Source organism: Miniopterus natalensis, chromosome 1 (genome assembly GCF_054644295.1).
Source record: "Miniopterus natalensis isolate mMinNat1 chromosome 1, mMinNat1.hap1, whole genome shotgun sequence".
Taxonomy (NCBI): domain Eukaryota; kingdom Metazoa; phylum Chordata; class Mammalia; order Chiroptera; family Miniopteridae; genus Miniopterus; species Miniopterus natalensis.
The window spans coordinates 187941329-187960667 of NC_142081.1; the positions used below are offsets into that span (position 1 = coordinate 187941329).

The 19339-nt window shown below is 48.3% G+C and overlaps 1 protein-coding gene across 1 annotated transcript in view; it reads left to right on the plus strand.

Annotated features, from left to right (window-relative positions):
• Positions 1–5956: 5956 nt before the first annotated feature.
• SEL1L3 (SEL1L family member 3) overlaps positions 5957–19339 on the plus strand; it is a 92124-nt gene continuing 78741 nt past the window's right edge. The window contains exons 1-2 of the mRNA XM_087816988.1: positions 5957–6121; positions 18505–19075. Of these exons, the coding sequence (XP_087673114.1) occupies positions 5957–6121; positions 18505–19075 (736 nt within the window). The remainder of the gene's footprint in view (positions 6122–18504; positions 19076–19339) is intronic.

A 19339-nucleotide genomic window follows, 5' to 3' on the forward strand; every position in this document is an offset into this window, starting at 1 on the left:
ACGTGTGTGAATAATACAACAACAATGCTTTACTCTTTTCTCTAGGGCTTGATCATTCATCAGGCATCCACCTCGGCTACCTGACCTGGCCTTCACGACACCATGGAGAAGGGCAGGTCAGCGGCTTTATCCCATTTTTATAGACCTGGAGACTGAGGTTTGAAAAGGATTAGTGACCTGCCCAAGGTAACACAGCTAGGAAGTGGTGGGCTAGGCCCTGACCAGGTGTGTCTGACAACAATCTATGCCCTCCACCACCTGGCAAAGCACTGACAGAGACCAAAGTCAAACCCAGGTGTGACGCTCCCACATGCTGTACAACACCTGCTTGCCTCTCCGCCACCCCCTTTCACAGCAGGAGTTTAGGGGAGTGGTGTGAGCTCGAGTCCTTGAGTAAAATGCCTGATCCAAACTGGCTCTGCCACCTCCTGGATGTGGACCTGGAGTCTTTCCAATGACTCAGTTTCTTCATCTGGAAAACGAGGCTGCTGCTGCTGTCATAGGATGAAATGAATCGATGAGTCAAAGTAATACTTGATAAGAACTTTTAAAAGAAATCTCTTAGGATAAGCTATAAAGATAAGTAGCTACTAAGAGAACCCTGGTCTAGCTTTACCTTCTGTAGGCTTTTCTTGATTGTGTATGGACCTCGCTAAGCATATGATCTTGACGTGTTTTATTCGATATCATTTATCACTGATAGACTGGAAGCTAAGTCGATGTTAATGTTTGCCTGAGCACCACGGTTTCAGTGGCCGGATACAGTTATAAAATACTGTCAGGACTTGTAGACACAACCCGAATTCCCCATGCTGCTATGTGCACTCTCTCTCCCCTCCATTATTTACAGTGACATTCCCTCCCTCGGTGCCCAGTCGCTCTCTCCTCTCTCACCCTGTCCCATGTGGATCTGCACATTTACACTCAGCTTCTTCCCACTCCACTCCTTTTCACATGCATGTTCTTCTTCACACACTCACCCAAAGATTTCCTTCCACCTACAGGCACATGCCCTTGACCTTCTGCCTTCCAGTGGACCTTCCTTCCTTAGACCCTCAGTATACAGATATTTCTGTGTTCACTGAACCTGAAATGCCCCGCTGCCCATCCCAGGTCCCCCAGGGACGGCAGGAGAAGTTTCTGCAGCCATGCCCAGCAGGGCAGGATGCAGACCTGTATTTGAGTGAGGAGGCTATGGACATCTGGCTGCACTTGCCCCAGGGTGTTCAGCTCACAAAGCTCTTCATTAGTGGCCAGAGGATGGATTGCTCCCCTGCCCACCTGGACACGGCAAAACAGCCCATGTGCAGTCCAGAGAGCATCTGACAGCTGCTGCTTAAAAGGCAAGTGCTCCTGACATGAGACAAGGCTTGGCTAAGGGAAGCTGCCTGCTTTTTCCCAGCGCAGGGTGGGGAAGAATCGAGCTGAATATGCACCTATTCAGAAGGGCAAAGAGCCAAAAATAACCAGGAGCAACAGCATTTCATCTGACAGGCCCAGAAATACAGCTCGGAGCACACCAGGGCTACAGAGTGAGTGACTCGCAGACCTTCAGCATTCTCATTGAAACACCAGGAAAAACTCTTAGGCAACACAAGAGCTCCCATCCCCTCTTCGCTACAGCTTCTCAAAGAAAGGGCTTTGGGGCCCATCGGAAGAGAGTGTGTGGAGTCAGGGTTCTTGACGCTCAAATGACGGGGTCTGGAGACCAGGACATGAGGATGGTTTCTGGTAGAATATTCTAAGGAAGAAAGAAATAGGAAGTAATTGGTTAATACGCAGGACGCAAAACAGATAGGAAATGGATGTAGGGAAGGGAAGGCCTAGTGTCACCTGGCGCGCAGGATTTAGCGAGATCCTGAAGGCCACTCTTGGCAGGAAACCCAGCCCCGGTTTTCCCATGGAGATGGAGAGTGTGTTGTCTGCCAGCAGTCTTCTCTCCCATTTTTGTTTTAATCTCTTTTATTTTGATGCAGAAGGCAAATGTCACAGTTCATTCACCTTTATTCTGAATGTCTGAAATTGCAGAAAGGGGAGTGGGGGTGGGAGAGAGGAGAAGGCTCCAGGGCTCCTAGACCCTGACTGCGGGAAGAGCGCGGAGGAGATAACCCCGAGTGAAAAGAAAAGAAGGGGAGAGGTGAGAAGGGAGGCGGACAGAAGGGAGGACAGGAGGGAAAGTGATGAAGGTGATGGGCCCAACTCTAGTTAGTGCGTAAGAACTGTCTATATACGGCACCAAGGGAACACACAGAGCAGATGAAGAAAGCACCTCTGCTTTCAAGGAGCTTACGGTCTGCTTGGAGGGGACCAGGCTGACAAAGTGACTGAGAGATAAAGCAGGATAAGCCAGTTGCCACATGGGGCTAGAGGCAGTGCTGGGGGGGGGGGGTGCAGAGAGAAAGGACCAATCGAGTTTGAATCTGAGGTCATGAGGGAAGGCTCCCTAGAGCTGGAGGCATTTGCCTGGGCCCAGAGATTTATGTAGGAGGGAGCTGGAAGAATGAGCGTTTCTTACTCACAAGTTAGTGCCCTCCCCTCCTCTCCTGTAACTCAGAGGGCAGTTGTCTCTGTAGGGGCAGATCTCTGTACCCTCTGCATCCTCAGTCCCTAGAAATGTGGTTTCCAAGTATCAGCATGGACAGTGGCCATCCAAAGGGACGTTCCCACTGGTGCACAGCAAAATGGGACAAAGACCAGTTAGGAGTCTTTCACAAGCAAATTATATTCAGTTTCAAGGACAGTCTTTTATTATTAGGTCTTTTCTAATTTGAGGATGGTAAAAATGCCCCGACTTTTCAATGAAATAATGTTGATAACAGATATTATGAGTGTATCTGGGGACTGGTTTTTGCTTGTTTGAAGTATTTTTACTTGGCAAGGTAATAGTTGGCCAACGGCACTGGGCCCTGAGATCTTACTGATCTTAAACCATTTCAGCATCTGAGAACTACTGGCCTAGGATGTCATTCAGTGCCCACCAAGGCAGGCAGATTCAGTGAAAGTTCTGCCCCGTTTCTCTACCCCTCCCCTTCCAGGCCTTGGATGCTTCTGCGCTGAGCTCCCATAAGGGACCCTGTTGTTTTGGTCTTCTTCTGTGTTGAGGTGTGGGGTTCGACCAGATGTGATAAACTGACTCGCTTAGGCAGTAAGGAGAGACGTCGGATTGATAGTCTCCCCAGGGGCCTTCACATTTTAACGGAGTATTAAAACTTAATTCAAACCAATGAATTATAACGGTGGAATTTTAGGGTCTTTCCCAGTACCATGGGAAAGCACAATATTTTTTAAATAAAGGGCCTTCTTCTGAAATCAGACCACACCCTTCAGATTGCTGACACAAATGGCTAGAGAGGCAAGGGCAGTAACGATCTGTCTTCTGGATCAAAATGTCACACTCCACTGTGAACAGGAATCCTGACCTTCTCTTTCTCTGCCCCCTCCAGTACAGAATTAATCAGCCATTACTGCCACCCCCTGCTCTGGGCCACAGAGGAACCTGCGTGTCCTTTCAGAGAACCAAATTGTGTTTTGGTCCATTTTCTGCATTCCTGCCACTCCTGGGTCCCATGGATGGTGCCTGATGCACAGTAGGAGCACAGTGGAAGATGGGAAAGTGAGAGGCTGGATATGCCAGATTAAAAATAGCCCAGTCCCCTATGGGGGGCTTCCACATTGACTACAGTTAGGTAAATTCAAGCCGTTAAGGCTCACAACACTTTGAAGACTTCAATTCCATGAATCCTGATTACAAACAACCTGAGGGAACCATTCAGTTCCCCGAAGACCAACCAAGTCCATGTGCAATGATGGAGAGAAACTCTACAGAAAGACCCAGGAAGACAGGTGGAAACCTCACGATAATGTGAAGCCCTATTCTCCCGAAATGGCCAACAATTTTCTTTGCACGTACATTAAAAAGTAGAGTACATATTTTGGCCTGACGGAGAAAATATGGACATGATCTGGGTTGAAGTTACCAAATCCTTTATCCCTGTGAGCACTTGAAAGAATAAATGGTTTTCCACATCACACAGGAGAATTTGAATTCTTTGGTTCTATGGAAGTGGGACAGGGTGATGGTGACATCTGTCAAACAAAGAAACCCTTCAGTGCTTTCATGTGGTGACTGCTAGATGTGAGAGGAGCAGAAGTGACCCTTTCCCATGAGCCACTGGTTCTGGAACTGGGGTCTCTGGACCAGCAGCATCAGCAGAACCTGGGAACTTGTTAGGAAGCCAGGATGCACTGGCTTGGAAATTCTAGCAGGTCATCCAGCCACATGTTGTGTTCACAAGTCCTCCGGGTGATTCGTATGCAGGCTGAAGACTGAGAGTCATTGATATAAGGCATCATCTTGCAACGAGTGACTCTGGGCCAAGAGCCTGACCCACAAGAGCCCTCATGTGACCTAAAAAACTAAGAGATGTCTCAGGTGAGGAGCTGAGGGTGGCCAGGCCTGTAGTGAGATAGCTGAGGGCATATCTAGGTCCAGGGGATTCCAAAGCTGGTCACACCCAGCAGGCACCCCATATTTACCACCAGCCTCTTCCAAAGCCTTTTGTTACTTGACCTACTGAGGTACGTAACACCTCCACGGGGAAAGGGCTGTCTCCTCTCAGACTCCCAACCTATTATTAGTTCCAATCCGCACAAATCCACCAGCGCCAAACGGAAGCTTTTGCTAACTTTCAAAGGTGGGTTAACTGTTTCGGAGCAGCAGCCGCGGGCCCAAGCAGTGGTCTGAGCTGCTAGGCATAAGCCATGCCCTTCCCAGAGATGCCTGGGGCCCCGTGGCCTGGGGACACAGTCCCAACCTGTGTCCCCAAGGCCAAGATGTGTGCCTGGATTTTTTTTGATTTTTTTTTTTAAAGCTGTTTGTGCACTTCAAGAGCCTCACCTCTCTCATTTGGGGCTTGAGTACAATTGCGCCGTCCTAATTAATTCATTTTCCTCTCCCTCCAAAGTGGAAGCCGGGGCACATGGATGCAAATTAAGTACAAACCCGCTTTGGGCGCGGATACTCCGGACAATTAAAACAAAGAGCACTGCGGCGGGGGGGCGGCGGCACCGCGCAAAACCCTCTGGAAACATCCAGAGCCTGCCACGGACCGGCCGGCAGGGTGGGGCGCAACCCGGCTACTAATGTCCCGGCAGGGCGGCTGCCCGGCCCCTGCAGGTGGCCAGGTGCAGGCTGGCAAGGGTCAGAATCCTCGGTTAGGGGCTGAGGGCTGGGCCGCTGTGGCGCAGCTCCAGGGGGCACCCTCGCCCGACGCCCAGCGGGAATGGCGCCCTCGCCAAAAAAGCAACCGAACAAAACCCATTGCACCGGCGGGAACTGGGCTGCGCACCCGCCAAAGGAGTGGGTGGGACTGGGAGAATTCGGGAGGGAGGCGCAGGATGGGAAGGGGAGAGAGGAAAAGAGAAAGTGGGAAAAAGATGGGATTAGAAAGAAAGAGGGAAGAGAGAGGAGGGGAGAGGGGAAAAGAGAAGCGGGGGGGGGATCGCGAAAAGGAAGCGCGGGTAAGGGGGGCGGGGGAGGACGGAAAGAAAGGGAAAGGGGAGGCGGGCCGGGCGCAGAGCCACCGGGCGGGGGTCGGCGGGCAGGGGGCGGGCCCGGGTCCATCCCCACCTGCGTGGGCGCCGGCTGCCGGCTGCGGGCTGCGGGAGGGGTGGGAGCCTGGCGGCCGGAGGGAGCGGCCGGGAGGCGGGCTGGGCAGGGAGCGGAGGGGAGGGGGCCGGGGCCGGGAGGCGGGGAGGAGCCGGCGCTCGGCTGGGGCTGCGGGGGCGGCGACGGCGGGAGCGGCGGCGGCGGCAGGTCCGGCGGCGGCGGCGGCGGCAGGTGGCCCCGCGCTCGGCGGCCGGCCCGGCCGGGGGCGGGCGGGAAGGTGGCGCCTCGGGCGGGGGCCGGTCCCTGCACCAGGTGACCTGTTCCGGCCCGGATCCCGACGACCTCGCCATGCAGCGGCGCGGCGCGGGGCTCGGGCGGCCAAGGCGGCGGCAGCAACCACCCCCACCGCCCGCGGTCGGCCCCCGGGCCGCAGCCATGGTCCCCCCGAGCGGCGGCGTCCCCCCGGACCTCGGCGGGCGCCCTGCCTGCGCGCTGCTCCTGCTCTGCTACCTGGTGAGCGCCGGACGCTGTCCGGGTCCTCTCCTCCGCGCGGGGCCCCGGGGACGCGGGTGGGGGAGCCGGGGACCTCCGCCCCCCGGAGTGGGTGCGGTGTTGCTAGTTTCCTCTTTCCCGGCCGCTGCGCCCCGGGCACCCCCGGCGCCTGGGATGGGGACCCGGGTCGCGGAGAGCGGTGCGTGCACCGGACTTGCCGCGTTGTGCTGTCGCTCGCGTCCCTTCCTCTCCCTCCCAGACCCGGGTCAGGCTCCGCTCGCGACCCGGCCTGTCCCCCACCCACCTGGGGTCCTCCGTAGCCCCCGTCCTTCCCCACCCCGCCGCTCTCGGCTCTCCAGCCCCCTCCCTGCCGGTCCCGGGCTTCCCTTCCAGTCTCCTCGCAGCTCCTTTTCTTCTCTCGCCCAACTTCGCCTCTGTCTCTCCGCGAATGCCACCCGCCCCGACCCTCCTTTTAGTTTGCACCCTTCCTCGTGGCCCGGGCCGCTTTGTGCCCGTGCGCCGGGCGGCGGGCCTCGCGTCCCCGTCGCTCCCCAAGTCCTCCGCGGCCGCTCCGGCCAAGTTGCGGGTGCGAGGAAGAAACCGAGTTCTTTGTAACACGCCTACTGCCCGAGTGGCGACTTCAGCTTCGTCTGAACGTTGTCATGTCTGAGAACACGCTGGGCTTATGCATGCCAGTTACAATTTGCACACTTCTTGGCTTCTCTTTTCGTCATCAACTAAATGGCAGTAACCTATTTTTCAAAACCAACTCATTAAAAATACCAGAGTAATTTAGACCCTTAGAAAAAGGTGGGAGAGATATCCCTCCATCCCTTTGCTGGCTTTTCTCTCCTCTGCTTTGAGTTCTAAACAAGAGTGAATTTACGGAAGGTGACACCCTTCCCGTCCAGCCTACCTTATGTTCCAGGATCCTGCAGGGCCCTTGGGTTATCTCGCCATATATTACTGTAAATAAATGAAATGGAAAATGCTGAATCATGAAACTGATGTAATAGGAAATTCACAGAATGTGGGGGAAAATTGAGCAGTGTCATTGTCCAGGATTTTTTTCATTAATGTGATTGTCATTATTCCGTGTCTTTCTTCTCAGAAGCTAAAAACTGCTTAGGAGACACTCGCAGGAATTAGAACTTGATTCCAAGAAAAAAATTTGCCACCTATCCCAAGTTTCTTTTAACATTCTTTACTTCTTGGATGTTTCATTTCTGGAAGCAAGGGAGTGTAAAAATGCAAATTGTATTTCTGCTTTTGCATCTACCTGTTGAGCAATCCATGCTTTTCTGCATATTTTAAAAGTAGTACCAAATTTTGTGGTTGGTTTTACTGCATATTTTCATAACAGGTTGTCAGTGGACATGATTTTTTTTTCACCCAGGAGATACTATTATTTAACATTTATGCCACAGGGTTACAGCACACAGGCTCATAAGTAAAACTGCCTTAACAAATGACAGGGTTTCGGTTTAAACAGATGGTCCCCGTCCACAAGGCACTGGTTACCCACAGAGGCAGAAATGATGTAGTGGAGTGTTGGGTAAAACATTAACGTGCAGGTGATCTGGGAAGTTCCACCTGGAAATCTTTAACACCTGGCAAAGAGAGACCACTTCTGGACAAAAAGCCTAGAGGCCTCGTGGTCTGTGGGAACAGAGACAGATGTTTGACCAGACCTTCAAGTTCTGTATGAACCAAGGTGGATTTAGGAGAACATCACAGACGGGGAAGATGACGGCTATGGGAGCCGAGAGTGAGGTAGAGAAGTGATGAGGCAGGGCTCGGGAAAGGGAGATTATAGAAAATACTGTCATGTGGGAAATAACTAGAGCATGGATGAATGTCTTGGCAGGCAGGGACGGAATGGGTTTTGGAACTATCATGGGGAGGGAAATGTCAGTGCTTCCTGACTCTGCATTCCCTTCTGATGGGCTTCAGGTGTGCTACTGTAAAATGTAAAAGAAAGGCTTTGATTTGATAATCAAGAAAGCCACTTTGCAACTGAATGAGAAGCTTTTGCAAAACCCAAGGAAGCAAACGTGTGACTTGGAAGGTGGGCTTTCCCTTTTGTTCTGAAAGCCTAGCCACTTGCTAGGGATTTTGCTCTAGACTAGAGGTAGTTGCTACCTGAGACACTGCCAACAGTGCCAACAGGTGAGGCTTCTTGACCTTGGAGAGGGTTAGCCTGCAAATGGGAGGGAAATGTAAATCTGCGTGAAAAACATGAAACAACCAAGAAAAAAAATATTAATTGCCTGCATTCTGCTCATCAAGGAAGACTTCTTAGAGGAAGTGATAGTCTGGGGAGGGAGGGTAGACAGATGGAGGGTAGAGGTTGAGCAGAATAGCTAGGAAGGATTTCAGGAATATGTGGACACTAGAGGGAGAAAGCTATCCCATAATTTGGAAGCCTAAATAATAATAGTGCTAAGTTGTTTATATGCATTCTCTAAGATTAATCTTAGCAACGACCCTGTAAAGGAGGAGGTATTATGATCCCCATTCAGATGTGGTAACTGAGGCTCAGAGAGGTAAGTTGCTACCTGGACCACCCAGGTAGTCCACGACTGAAACCCAAATCTACTTCCAGAATCCCAGTTCTTAGTCATGCTAATTTATGGCCTTCTGGATTTATAATCCATTCCCCTCATGTATAGATGTATGGGCCATTAGCAAAGCTTTCACAATTAGTAGCTACTGTGTGATTGGCCAGGATGTGAGGTCATATCTAAAGTAGCCTAAAATATACAAAGCAGGAAGCACAGGCCACAGAATAGAAACAGGATGTTAAAGAGAAGAAAAAAAAAGTAAGACCAGAAGATATTTGTCATCCATGAGAGAGCCGGTCTTTATACAGTCCAGAGGCAGCACTTGGGTTTGTGTAAGTCTCTGACCAAATGTAGAGCTGAGTGTGCTTAGGAATCCATTCCCAAAGCCAGTTTTCTGTGATTTGGGGACCATTTCCCTATTTGTGTTATCCCCACCGATTTTCTTGTTCACAAGAGCTGGAGGTTGAGCATGGCTTTCTGAACAGGTGCCTTTAAGCCTCTGCCCTCGCGGGAAGCATGCTTCCTGCAGCCTGGGTCCAGAGGAGGTGGGCTGCCGCTTCTCCATTGACTGGGACAGAGTAACCTTCAGTAGCAGCCTAAGAATGGAACTGTGACTGTAGCTAGGATACTGCCAAAGCATGAATAATTGTGACGAGGCCTGAAAGATAAGTCACGGAATGATGCCAAGTAGATTTCTGAAAAGATGATCCCTGGTTCTAGCAGCTGCCAGAAAATTCTGAGGTCACCAAAGGTCAAGATGCAGAGATCCTCCCCAGAGAGGATCGGGGCCTCAAAAGCAAAAGGTAATGAGACCCATTCCCCTGAGGTCACCGCTGCTCAGTGGTGTGGTCCACACAGGAACTCCTCTGCCCAATGGACCCCCTTGCCGTTCTCTTATATCATTAACACTTACCTTTCTCCAGATTTGGGTAGAATATTCTGAGGCTGCCCCAGCCCCATCTGTGACAATGGCACTTGTAGAAGGCAATTTTGTCGATTCTGAACTCTGGTGTCAAAGATAATCTTTCTCTTAAATGAGAAAATAAATCTCACAATGGCTAGTATTGTTGATGGTCAGCTGTGGACATCTGCACTTATTAGACAACCAGAGGACACAGAAATAAGAGGACATCAACAGTGCAGACATATGTGAGGATTGTTAGCTGATTGTGGCTGTGACATTGTATAGAATTCTCTGTGAGTGGCCATTGGTTATCCCTCTAGCAGTAATGCATGTAACACAGGACCTGGAAGAGCAAAACAAAGTAAAGAAGCCTCAGTTGTCCAGCTTGTATAAGAGTGATTCTGAACATTTGAAGTAGAGATCATCCTCAAACTTTATGTCAGCCCATAGCTTCCCCAATCATCCTGCCCAGGGCTCCTAAAATCTCCCAAGCGATGGTGTTTGCCTCTTGCCTTCCAGCCCTTCTGTTCTTGTTGGTAAAAGTGTAGGAGCCATGAATTGGCTGAACCGAAGCAGCTGGAAGAAAGGTAGAAGAGAAGACATAAAGAACCCCAGTATTTCATGCAGAAGATGGACACTTGAGTGTTCAAGTAGATCATAAATAGCCCACAGTGGATTCAGTTACCCTGTTTCTTGGCTCATCCCAGTCCCCTGAGAAAGGAACTAAGGGGCAGGAGGGCCATGCAGCGTAAGAGGAGTGGCCATGGAGATTCTGACTTGGCAGCTCTGGTCTCCCATCCTCACCTGAAAAAGAGCTGGGGAGGTGGCTCGTGTGGTATGTGTGTGAGTGGGTAAGATAACATCTACCCTCCCCATACACAAGGCGTAGTGACCCCATAGAATTTTAGCCACCCCCACCCCCTTTCATGCTGAGAGTGAGGAAAGTCCTGAGACTCCCTCATCTACAGCCAGAAAGTGGTGAAGGTGTAGAGGTAAGTGGGTGAGTTGAGGGTATCATTTGGGGTGTTTCTGAAGGCAAGAGGCACATCATCACTGACTTTGGAGTCAGCAGATATGGATTCGAATTTTTGGTTTTGCTGGTTGACCTTGGTTGGGCAAGTTACTCTCTGAATCCATTTCATTTCCTCAGCTGGAATTCTCTGTCCCTCACAGGGCTGTTGTGAGGATTAGGTTTGAAGGGAGATGTTCTATGAAGTTCCGTGTGAAAGGATGAGGTTAGACTTGAGTGGAAAAGACTTACCGCACCTGTCCCAATGCCTGGCACACAGGAGCTAACTCAGAGAAATCAAACCAAACGAAACCGTGGTTCCCCTCGTACGATTTGAGTTAGAAGAAGTAGCATATCAAATCATTTTCAATGGGAGAGGATCCAACACAGTAGGAGTACTGATCGTTATTGCGATGATGTGTCCCCAGCCAGCTCTCAGGCTTGGAAAGGCGTGCTGGGCGACTGGGAAATGTTTCCCAAGGCGTATCTTGATTTTGAAGTCCATATTGACATCATCGCCCATTCTGCTTAATTGCATGCTTTGTTGACATAAACAGAATTTTTGCTTATTTCTAGTCAGCAGAAATTGGAAAAGTAGGCCTTTTAAGCCAATACAATTACCCTTTTGACCTATGGAAGGAAAGTTTGATCCAGCCAGTTTTGGAGAGAAAGCCCTCATGAGCAAAGGTTTTCTTAGGTGACCAGTGGGGCAGAATGGGCAGGAATGAGAAAAACAGACAGTTGTTTGCGTATCAGACATACCTACGTACACCTGTAAGTGTAAATGAGCTTCCCATAGTAAGATGTGAGTGATTTAGGATTTTCCAATCTCTGTCCCTTCCTTAAATAACAAGTGGATCATGTAGAGAAAAGAGCCAAGTTTTCTCAGCTCTTTAGAATAAGGGAGGGTTATTTGAATAGAGTTTCTTCTTATTGATTTTGTTTAAAGGAATCAGATGCAGTCATCCTGAAAGAAGTTTAGGCGGTATTGATAGATTTTTCTTTTTCCTCCATCCAGAAGATGCATAAATTCATCTGTTTCTCGATTCTCAGGCTGAACCAAATGCATTTAGATCTCCAGTTTTGGGTCTTTTATCATGAACACTCATTAACCAACCCCTTTCTTTTATAAAAAAAATTTCAATACATACACAATTACACAAAGACAAAGGAATCTGTGTGTTGTGACTGTGTGACACTGTCAAGCTTGACTTTGATTAGGGCTTACTTCTGGTCGAAACAGATGTTTGAGGGCTCGGGCGCCTCTCAGAGCTTAGCTCCATTGTGTGCAGAGCAGATCAGTAGCCTCTGAGGTGGAACGTCTATGTGGCTGCCTAAATGGCATCATTCGAGGGGCACAGAAATGTCCCCTTCCCCCAGAATCTTGTTTCCAGCTGCAGTGCATTTGGCCTTTGCTGTTAAGGTATTATTTCCACCAGGCTGGCACAGAAATGCAGATATGTGACATTACTGCAGTCATTATCACATTAACATGGATGAATTTGCCAAATGAACAGGAGTCTGATGGGGGTGGAGGGATGAGCATTTTAAAAATTTACTTTGTATTTTTGGTGTGGAGAAATGAGAAAGTTCTAGAATAGAGGGCGGCTGTCTGAAGGTCTAGAGGAGCTGGACAGCTGGGAGAAGCCCACCCCAGGTATGATGGGTGCCAGAGTGCCATCTTCCTTGACCTCACTCACAGTCCCCCACCTCAGCTCTGACCCCCAGGGCCTAGTGAGACGCTCTTTGGAAGGAGGTTGATGAGGCTGCATGGAAAATAGGAAATTGTCAATCCCCACCCCCAAAAAAAGAACTTGTGAATGTCAGGTCAGGGTGGTGGGTGGATTCACAGTTGAATCGAGTCCTTTGGTTTATATGTAGGTGCCCCTGGAGCTGTGGAGCAGTGATCTGGGATGGGCCACTAGGGCACCAGGTAAAAATGCCCATGCCCAGTACTTTTTTTTAGCAAGGAGCACCTCCTAAAATCCTACTGTGTGCCAAGCTAGAGACATAACAATGGGTATGACATGGACTCTGCCCTTATAATTTTCAAACAAAGGAACATTTGGGTAATTTTTAGCTTGTGTTAATGCAGCCTGGCATGTGAAAATACCTATGAAGGTTGTACACGTGTCATGCCTGTAGCTGAAACTCTTCAAGTTAATTGCCTTGTTTTCCTGGCAGGAAACAGCTCATAACCACACACATGACTTGAGCCAGGAAATCAGCTTCAGCTTAATCAATATTTAGAGTGTGATGTGTTGATAATCGGTGTTGGTTTTGTACATAACGGAGGTAGCCACAGCTCATGTAGCAGCTGCCCACTGGGTCTGCTCCAACCCACAAGATGCCAACTTCCTACATTGCATAGGTGCCCGAAGAACTGAAGAGTGTAACACCTACTTGAGGGATTTAGACCATGCTCCTAAAGCTACAATATGGTGATTTTTGAGGTCCTCCTTGGGGACAGCACACCCGCGTCGTATTTGGAAAACATCACCCAGTCCCTGAAGTTGTTTTTCTCTTGTACCCTACCTGTCACTCTTGCTTTTCCCATTTCTCAAGTAATCTTTCTCAGTCCAGGCAATTATGTCTTTGCCCAGCCTAGCTCCAACGTCTCATCCTGCTTAGATCTTTCTTGAAAGAAACAATAGCAAGATGTCAACACCATTACCAGGGAACCTTAGCAAAATAACAAATTAAGCCCCAGCAGCTACACATGTATGAAATTATGCCTAATGGGGTTACTCATCTCATTTCTCCTATATGACCATAATTTCTTTAAAAAGTATCTTCTGCCCTGGCCAGTTTTGCTCAGTGGTTAGATCATTGCCCCTTGGACGGAAGGGTCCTGGGTTTGATTCTGGCCAAGTGCATGTGGACTCGATCCCCAGCCCTCATTGGGGAGGGGAGCAGGAGGCAACCAATCGATGTGTCTCTCTCACATTGATGTCTCTCTCTCTCTCTCTCTCTCTCTCTCTCCCTCCCTCTCTCTCCCTCCCTCTTTCTCTCTCTCCCCTCCTTCCACTCTCTCTGAAAAGCAATGGAAAAAATATCCTCGGGTGAGGAATAATAATAATAATAAATAAAAACCGTATCGTCTGTCACCTTGTGTTCTTCAAAACTCTAATCTAGAATAAAAGTTTGATAATCTAGAACAGTAGTGGTCAAACTATGGCCCACGGGCCAATCCAACCAGCCACCTGTTTTCATAAAAAGACAGAGTTGCACTGGATGACAGCCAAGCTTTTTGGCTCCTGTGTTGTTGGGCTGCTCTCTCAATACCACAGCAGGGGGGAGTAGCTGCATTGGGCACCGAGTGGCCTAAAAACCTAAAATATTTACCATGTGGTCCTGTTTTACAGGAAAGGCCCGCTGATCTCAAATCTACACTACTACCATCCAGCAGAAATAGGATGTGAGCCACAAATGCAAGCCACAGATGTAATTTCAAATTTTCTAGTAGCAACATAAAACAAGTAAACTGAAAAAGGTGGAATTAATGTTAGCAATAGATTTTATTTAACTTATTGTATCCTAATATCATTTCAACACGTAGTCAGTATAAAAGTTATTAATGAGCTATTTTGCATCCTTCTTTGTGTTGGTTTTGAAGTCCAGTGCATATTTCACACTAACAGCACCCCTCAATTTCAACCACATTCCGAGTGCTTAGTATGACTCGTGGCTACGGTATTGGGTAGCAATATCTAGAACCCGTAAGGCTTGGGTTTACTTTTACTGCACTTTGAAGCAGGTGAAAATAAAATAATCTTCATAGAAGTATGTGGAGGTTCCCTTTAAAACAGAATGTCAGTCAGGTGAAGGCCTTGGAGAGGGTGTGCAGTCAGGTGTCCTATACCACCTTCATTCTCATCTGTCACCACCAATCGCAGTGATGAGCTGAGGTCTGGAAAGTCGTGGACCGCCAAACAGAACTGAAACCCTGCTCAGCACGTTGCACTTACTAGTGCGCAAAAGTGGGCTGGTGCATTTTTCGCAATAAGATGTAAAATAATGAATACAATTATTATAAACTGCCCTTTGCAGTGAAATCTAGTGAAATCAAGTAGCCTTTCCCCTAGCATTCTGGTTTTCACTGAAGTTCCTAGTATCAGCAATAAAAATGTGATTTAAAAAAAAAAAATCAAAGTGGAGAACTGGGCCTGGGTGAGTTTTTAAGGTGTCCTGTACATGAAAGGAATCAGGAAGAGGTTAAGTCATTCTTTGAAAAAACACAATGTTGATAATTAATATACCACAGGAGGCCTTGGACTCTGCTCCCTATGTCCCACCCACTAAGTAGAAGTTTCCTTCCTGTGGAACCGAGTAAGAGAAGCGTCGGGGTGTTTAGAGTGAGCCCCGCCACCAGTGGGCCGCTGGCCTGGCCTGGCCTGGCTCCCTTCAGCACCAGACACCAGCTTCCCTGGCTTCAGCTGAGGTCTGCTGTGGGCTTAACCAGCTTGATTCCCATGTTGGGGGGCTGGGGGCACATCTGGGCACATCTGGCCGAGTGAATAAACCGCCACTGGTGGACAAATTCCAGGTGTATCTTTATCCATGTGGAAGCAGAATTCAGCCTGGAGTCCTCGGGCAGCTGTGAGTTGGCGAGTCGTCAGGCTCGCTGTTGGGCGCTGTGGGTGGAGAAAGTGGGAGTGAGAGTCAAGGAGAGGAGCCGGGCTGCTGGGCCTGCCTCTGCTAAGCCACCAGCTGGGTGACGTTGCAGACTGTCACCTCTTGGTTGCCATTTCCTTGTCCAAAAAACGAGGCGGCTGGCTCATCACCAAGGGCTCTAACATTCTCTACTTCTACTTACAAGATTAGTTTTATATTTGTTCTCCCCCCCCCCATAATTTGGAAGTATAAATGGAACATAAAACAATTCAACCTCTCACTGAGGGGGTGAACAGGTTGGACTTGACATATTTCTTCCCACAGGTTTCCCACCACTAATCAATAAGAATGGCTAGCCCTTCTAGTCTCCCTCTGTGATTTGGAGAAGCCATATTTTCCATTTTTATTTTTTAGGACTGATGCGCCCCTCCCTGCCCTCATTTTTGGGGAATATTCATGTAGTACAAAATTGACTAGATACTTAGGGATGGCCAGTAGAGGTTCTCTCTTGTCTCCTGCTCGCCTGGTCCTTCTGCGTGTGGGCATCCAGTGCTATATGTACCCAGGCAAATATGCATGTATTCTTTTTTTAAACCCAAATAGTACTTCTGAACTTTGAAGTTCAGAAGAAAAAAGCCCACAAAACTTTGAAGATCATTCCATTATCTGCGTGAAGATCTTTCTTGTGTCAGTAACTGTATTGTACTCCAGAAGCGGATGTACTATAATTTAGTTAACCAGCCTTGTCTTGATGGGCATTTAGGTTTTCCATCTTTTACTGTTATAACCTGTGCTGCAGTGAAAGGCTGTATATACATGATTTTGCACAAATTTGAGTATAGTTGTAGGATCAAGTCCTAGAAGATTAATTATTGGGCCAGAGGGCAGATGCACTTATGCAGTACTTTTGGTAGAAACTGCCTGATTGCAGTCTGCAGACATCACTCCCACCAGCAGGACCCAAGAGGCCGTGCTTTCCTCCACTCCAGCCAGGACTGTGTATTGTTGGGCTTTTTGACATCTATGACTCTACTAAGTTCAAAATGGCATCTCATTGTAGTTTCAATGTGCATTTCCCTTACTATGAGTGACAATTATCAATGAACTCTGTCATTTGCTCATATTTCTTTATCATCAGCTTTGTTTCTAATTGTTGACTGTCAGTGCTTTAAAATAGAAACACTATCCCGTTTTAGAAAGTTTAGAAACTTCCATTGCTTCTTTGCCATCAGTAGAATAAAAGTCAACGTTCTTTGGGTGGAGGTTCAGTGTCCCTCAGAACCAGGACCCTGCCTCTTTTTCAGCCTCATGTCCTCAAGTCCTTTCTGTTCTCTGGCCACACCAGGCTGCTTGCTTGCCCCCCAGTGCATCTGCGTTTCCCTGCCTTCTTGCCCCCATTTAAGCTGGATACAGCACTTGCAGTGTTCTCCCTTTGCCTCTCTACTTAAAGAACTTCTCTTCATCCCTCAAAACCCAAGTGAAATACCATTCCTTCCAAAACACCTGCCCTAGACGACCCTGTCAGAATTACTCTCACTTGGGGCTGTGCTCCTTCAGGGCTGGTTTATAGTTTAGAGCGCCGGCCACGTTCTGCCTTGTGTCATTGCTATTGTAAACGTGATTCCTTGACACTGTCTTTCTGTCTTAGCTACCTCGGCGTCTCCTACAGCCCTAAACCAGAAATGAAGAAAAGAGCCCCTATTTCTTCCTTCTCTGGAGAAGACTATAGCGACCTTTTAAAAAACTTGTGGTAAAAATATTCATAGCATAAAAATTGACCATTTTTACCATTTTAAGTGTACAACTTCGTGACATTAAAGTACACAGTGTTGTGCAACCATCGCCACCATCCATCTCCAGACTCTCGCAAAACTGAAACTCTGTGCCCTTTAAACAGTTTCTCTTTTCCGCCTTCCCCTAGCCCCTGGCAACCACCATTCTACTTTCTGTGTCTATGAATCCAGCTACTCCAGGGACCTCATATAAGTGGAATCATACACCGTTTATTCTTTTGTGGCTAACTTATTACACTTAGCAAAATGTCCTCAGGTTTATCCAGTTGTAGCATGTGTCAGAATTCCCTTCCTTTTTAAGGCTGAATACTGGTCCATTGTGTATGTATACCACTTTTGTTTATCCATGCATCTGCTGATAGGTTTGGGGTTGTTTCCACCTTTTAGCTGTTACGATGGTGCTGCTGTGAATGCGGGTGTATGCTTATCAACATATCTCTGCGAGTCCCTTGCTTTCAACTCTTTTGGGTATAATACACCTGGAAGTGGAATTGCTGGATCACATGGTAATTCTTGTTTAGTTTTTTGAGGAACCACTGCACTGTTTTCCACAGTGGTTGCCCCATTTTACATTCCCACCGGCAATGCACAGGGTTCCAGTTTTTTACATCCTTTCCAACCCTCGTTATTTTGTTTATTTGTTCTTCTAGTAGGCGCACTAGTGGGCGTGCAGTGGTCCCAAGTTACCATTTTGCGATTGCGATTTGGGGTGCCTGAATCACAAAGTCAGGTTTAGGAGATCGCTTTTAGCACCCATACGTCATGCTCAGAACATTGCCTTGACTTCACGACCCAACCTTCCCCTTTCCTGGAACACAATGTCCACACGGGGAGGGCTTGGTCATTTAGAGCACTAGATAAATAAACAGGCAAACACAATCTTCCTTGGCGCGTGTCGCACCAGCCATGGTGAAAGAATCAGACGACAGAGTCTGTGGTCCCCGCCCGCCTGTGTGTGATTTGGAGCAGCAGGAACCTCCTGCTGGTCCATCCATCATGCATGCTTGTCCTGGCGCAGAACGTCCAGGAGAAAATGAGGCCGGCTCGGAGTCCCTGTGGTACTGCCTCTTGGGTGCACTTGGAACTCTTGTCCTGCCCTTTGATTTCGCTGCCACTCTCCAGCACTGGAAGTCAGGACAATCGTTTGGAAATCTCTGAAGCAGGATTGTTCTCTTTTTCACTCGAAGGCAGACTCATTGTCACTGGATATGTTATGAACTGGCTCCGCCATTTGGAAGCCAGCTCTGGAATGACTGCCACGCAGTTTGAAAGTCACGTTCTGATCAGCAGATGCTACTGAGCCTGGGGAGAGAGAGTTAACGTGGCCTAATCTTTTGAGAGTGTGTGTGTATATGTGGGGAGGGTGTTTCTCCAGTTGTCCAGTAGTGGTTTCAACATCTTTTATCTTCTGCATTCGTTGCTTTATGGAAATGGATTTTTTTTTTATCCTGGGAAAATCATAATTCACGTATCTGTTAGTATGATAATTTTTGAACTTGATATATATTTTTTCTTTTCAGAATTTTGTACCGTCTTGGGGCCGGCAGACCTCCCTGACAACATCGGTGATACCCAACGCTGAGCAGAGCGGGGCCTACAAAGACTTCATTTATTTCACTGTTGTTGAAGGAAATGTTCGCAACATTTCTGAAGTCTCAGTTGAGTATTTGTGCTCTCAGCCGTGCATTGTCAGTTTGGAAGCCGTTGTCTCTTCTGAGTTCAGAAGTAGCATTCCTGTCTACAAAAAAAGGTGGAAGAACGAGAAGCATCTTCACACCAGCAGGACACACCTGGTCCAGGTGAAATTCCCAAGCATCATGGTTTACAGAGACGATTATTTCATCAGACACTCCATTTCCGTGTCGGTGGTGGTACTCCGCGCCTGGATCACTCACGGATACAGTGGTGGAGACGTGAATGTTAAATGGGACGAAAACTTGCTACACGCTGTCGCCAAGAATTATACTCTGCTGAAGACAGTCCCACCTTTCGAACGCCCTTTCAAAGACCATCAGGTGTGCCTGGAGTGGAACATGGATTATATCTGGAACCTTCGGGCAAATAAGATTCCCCAGTGTCCTCTTGAAAATGGTAGGTCATTTGCCTTGCCAGGAACCTAGTTCATGTCTTCAGATGGCCTGTACCGTAAGAGGGGCAGCAGAAAAGTCTTATTAGCAGTGGGGGAGATGAGAATGGAGTCTGTAATTTTAGACTTTGGGGGTGAAAAGGGAAAAAAGGGAAAAGGCGAGGAGTGGAGAAAGAGTTGGAGAGAATAAGACTGAAGATGAAAGTGAGAGGGGGACAGAGGGGCCATGAAAGGGGACCTTGAGTTTGGATCTGCTTTAAGTTGGAAAG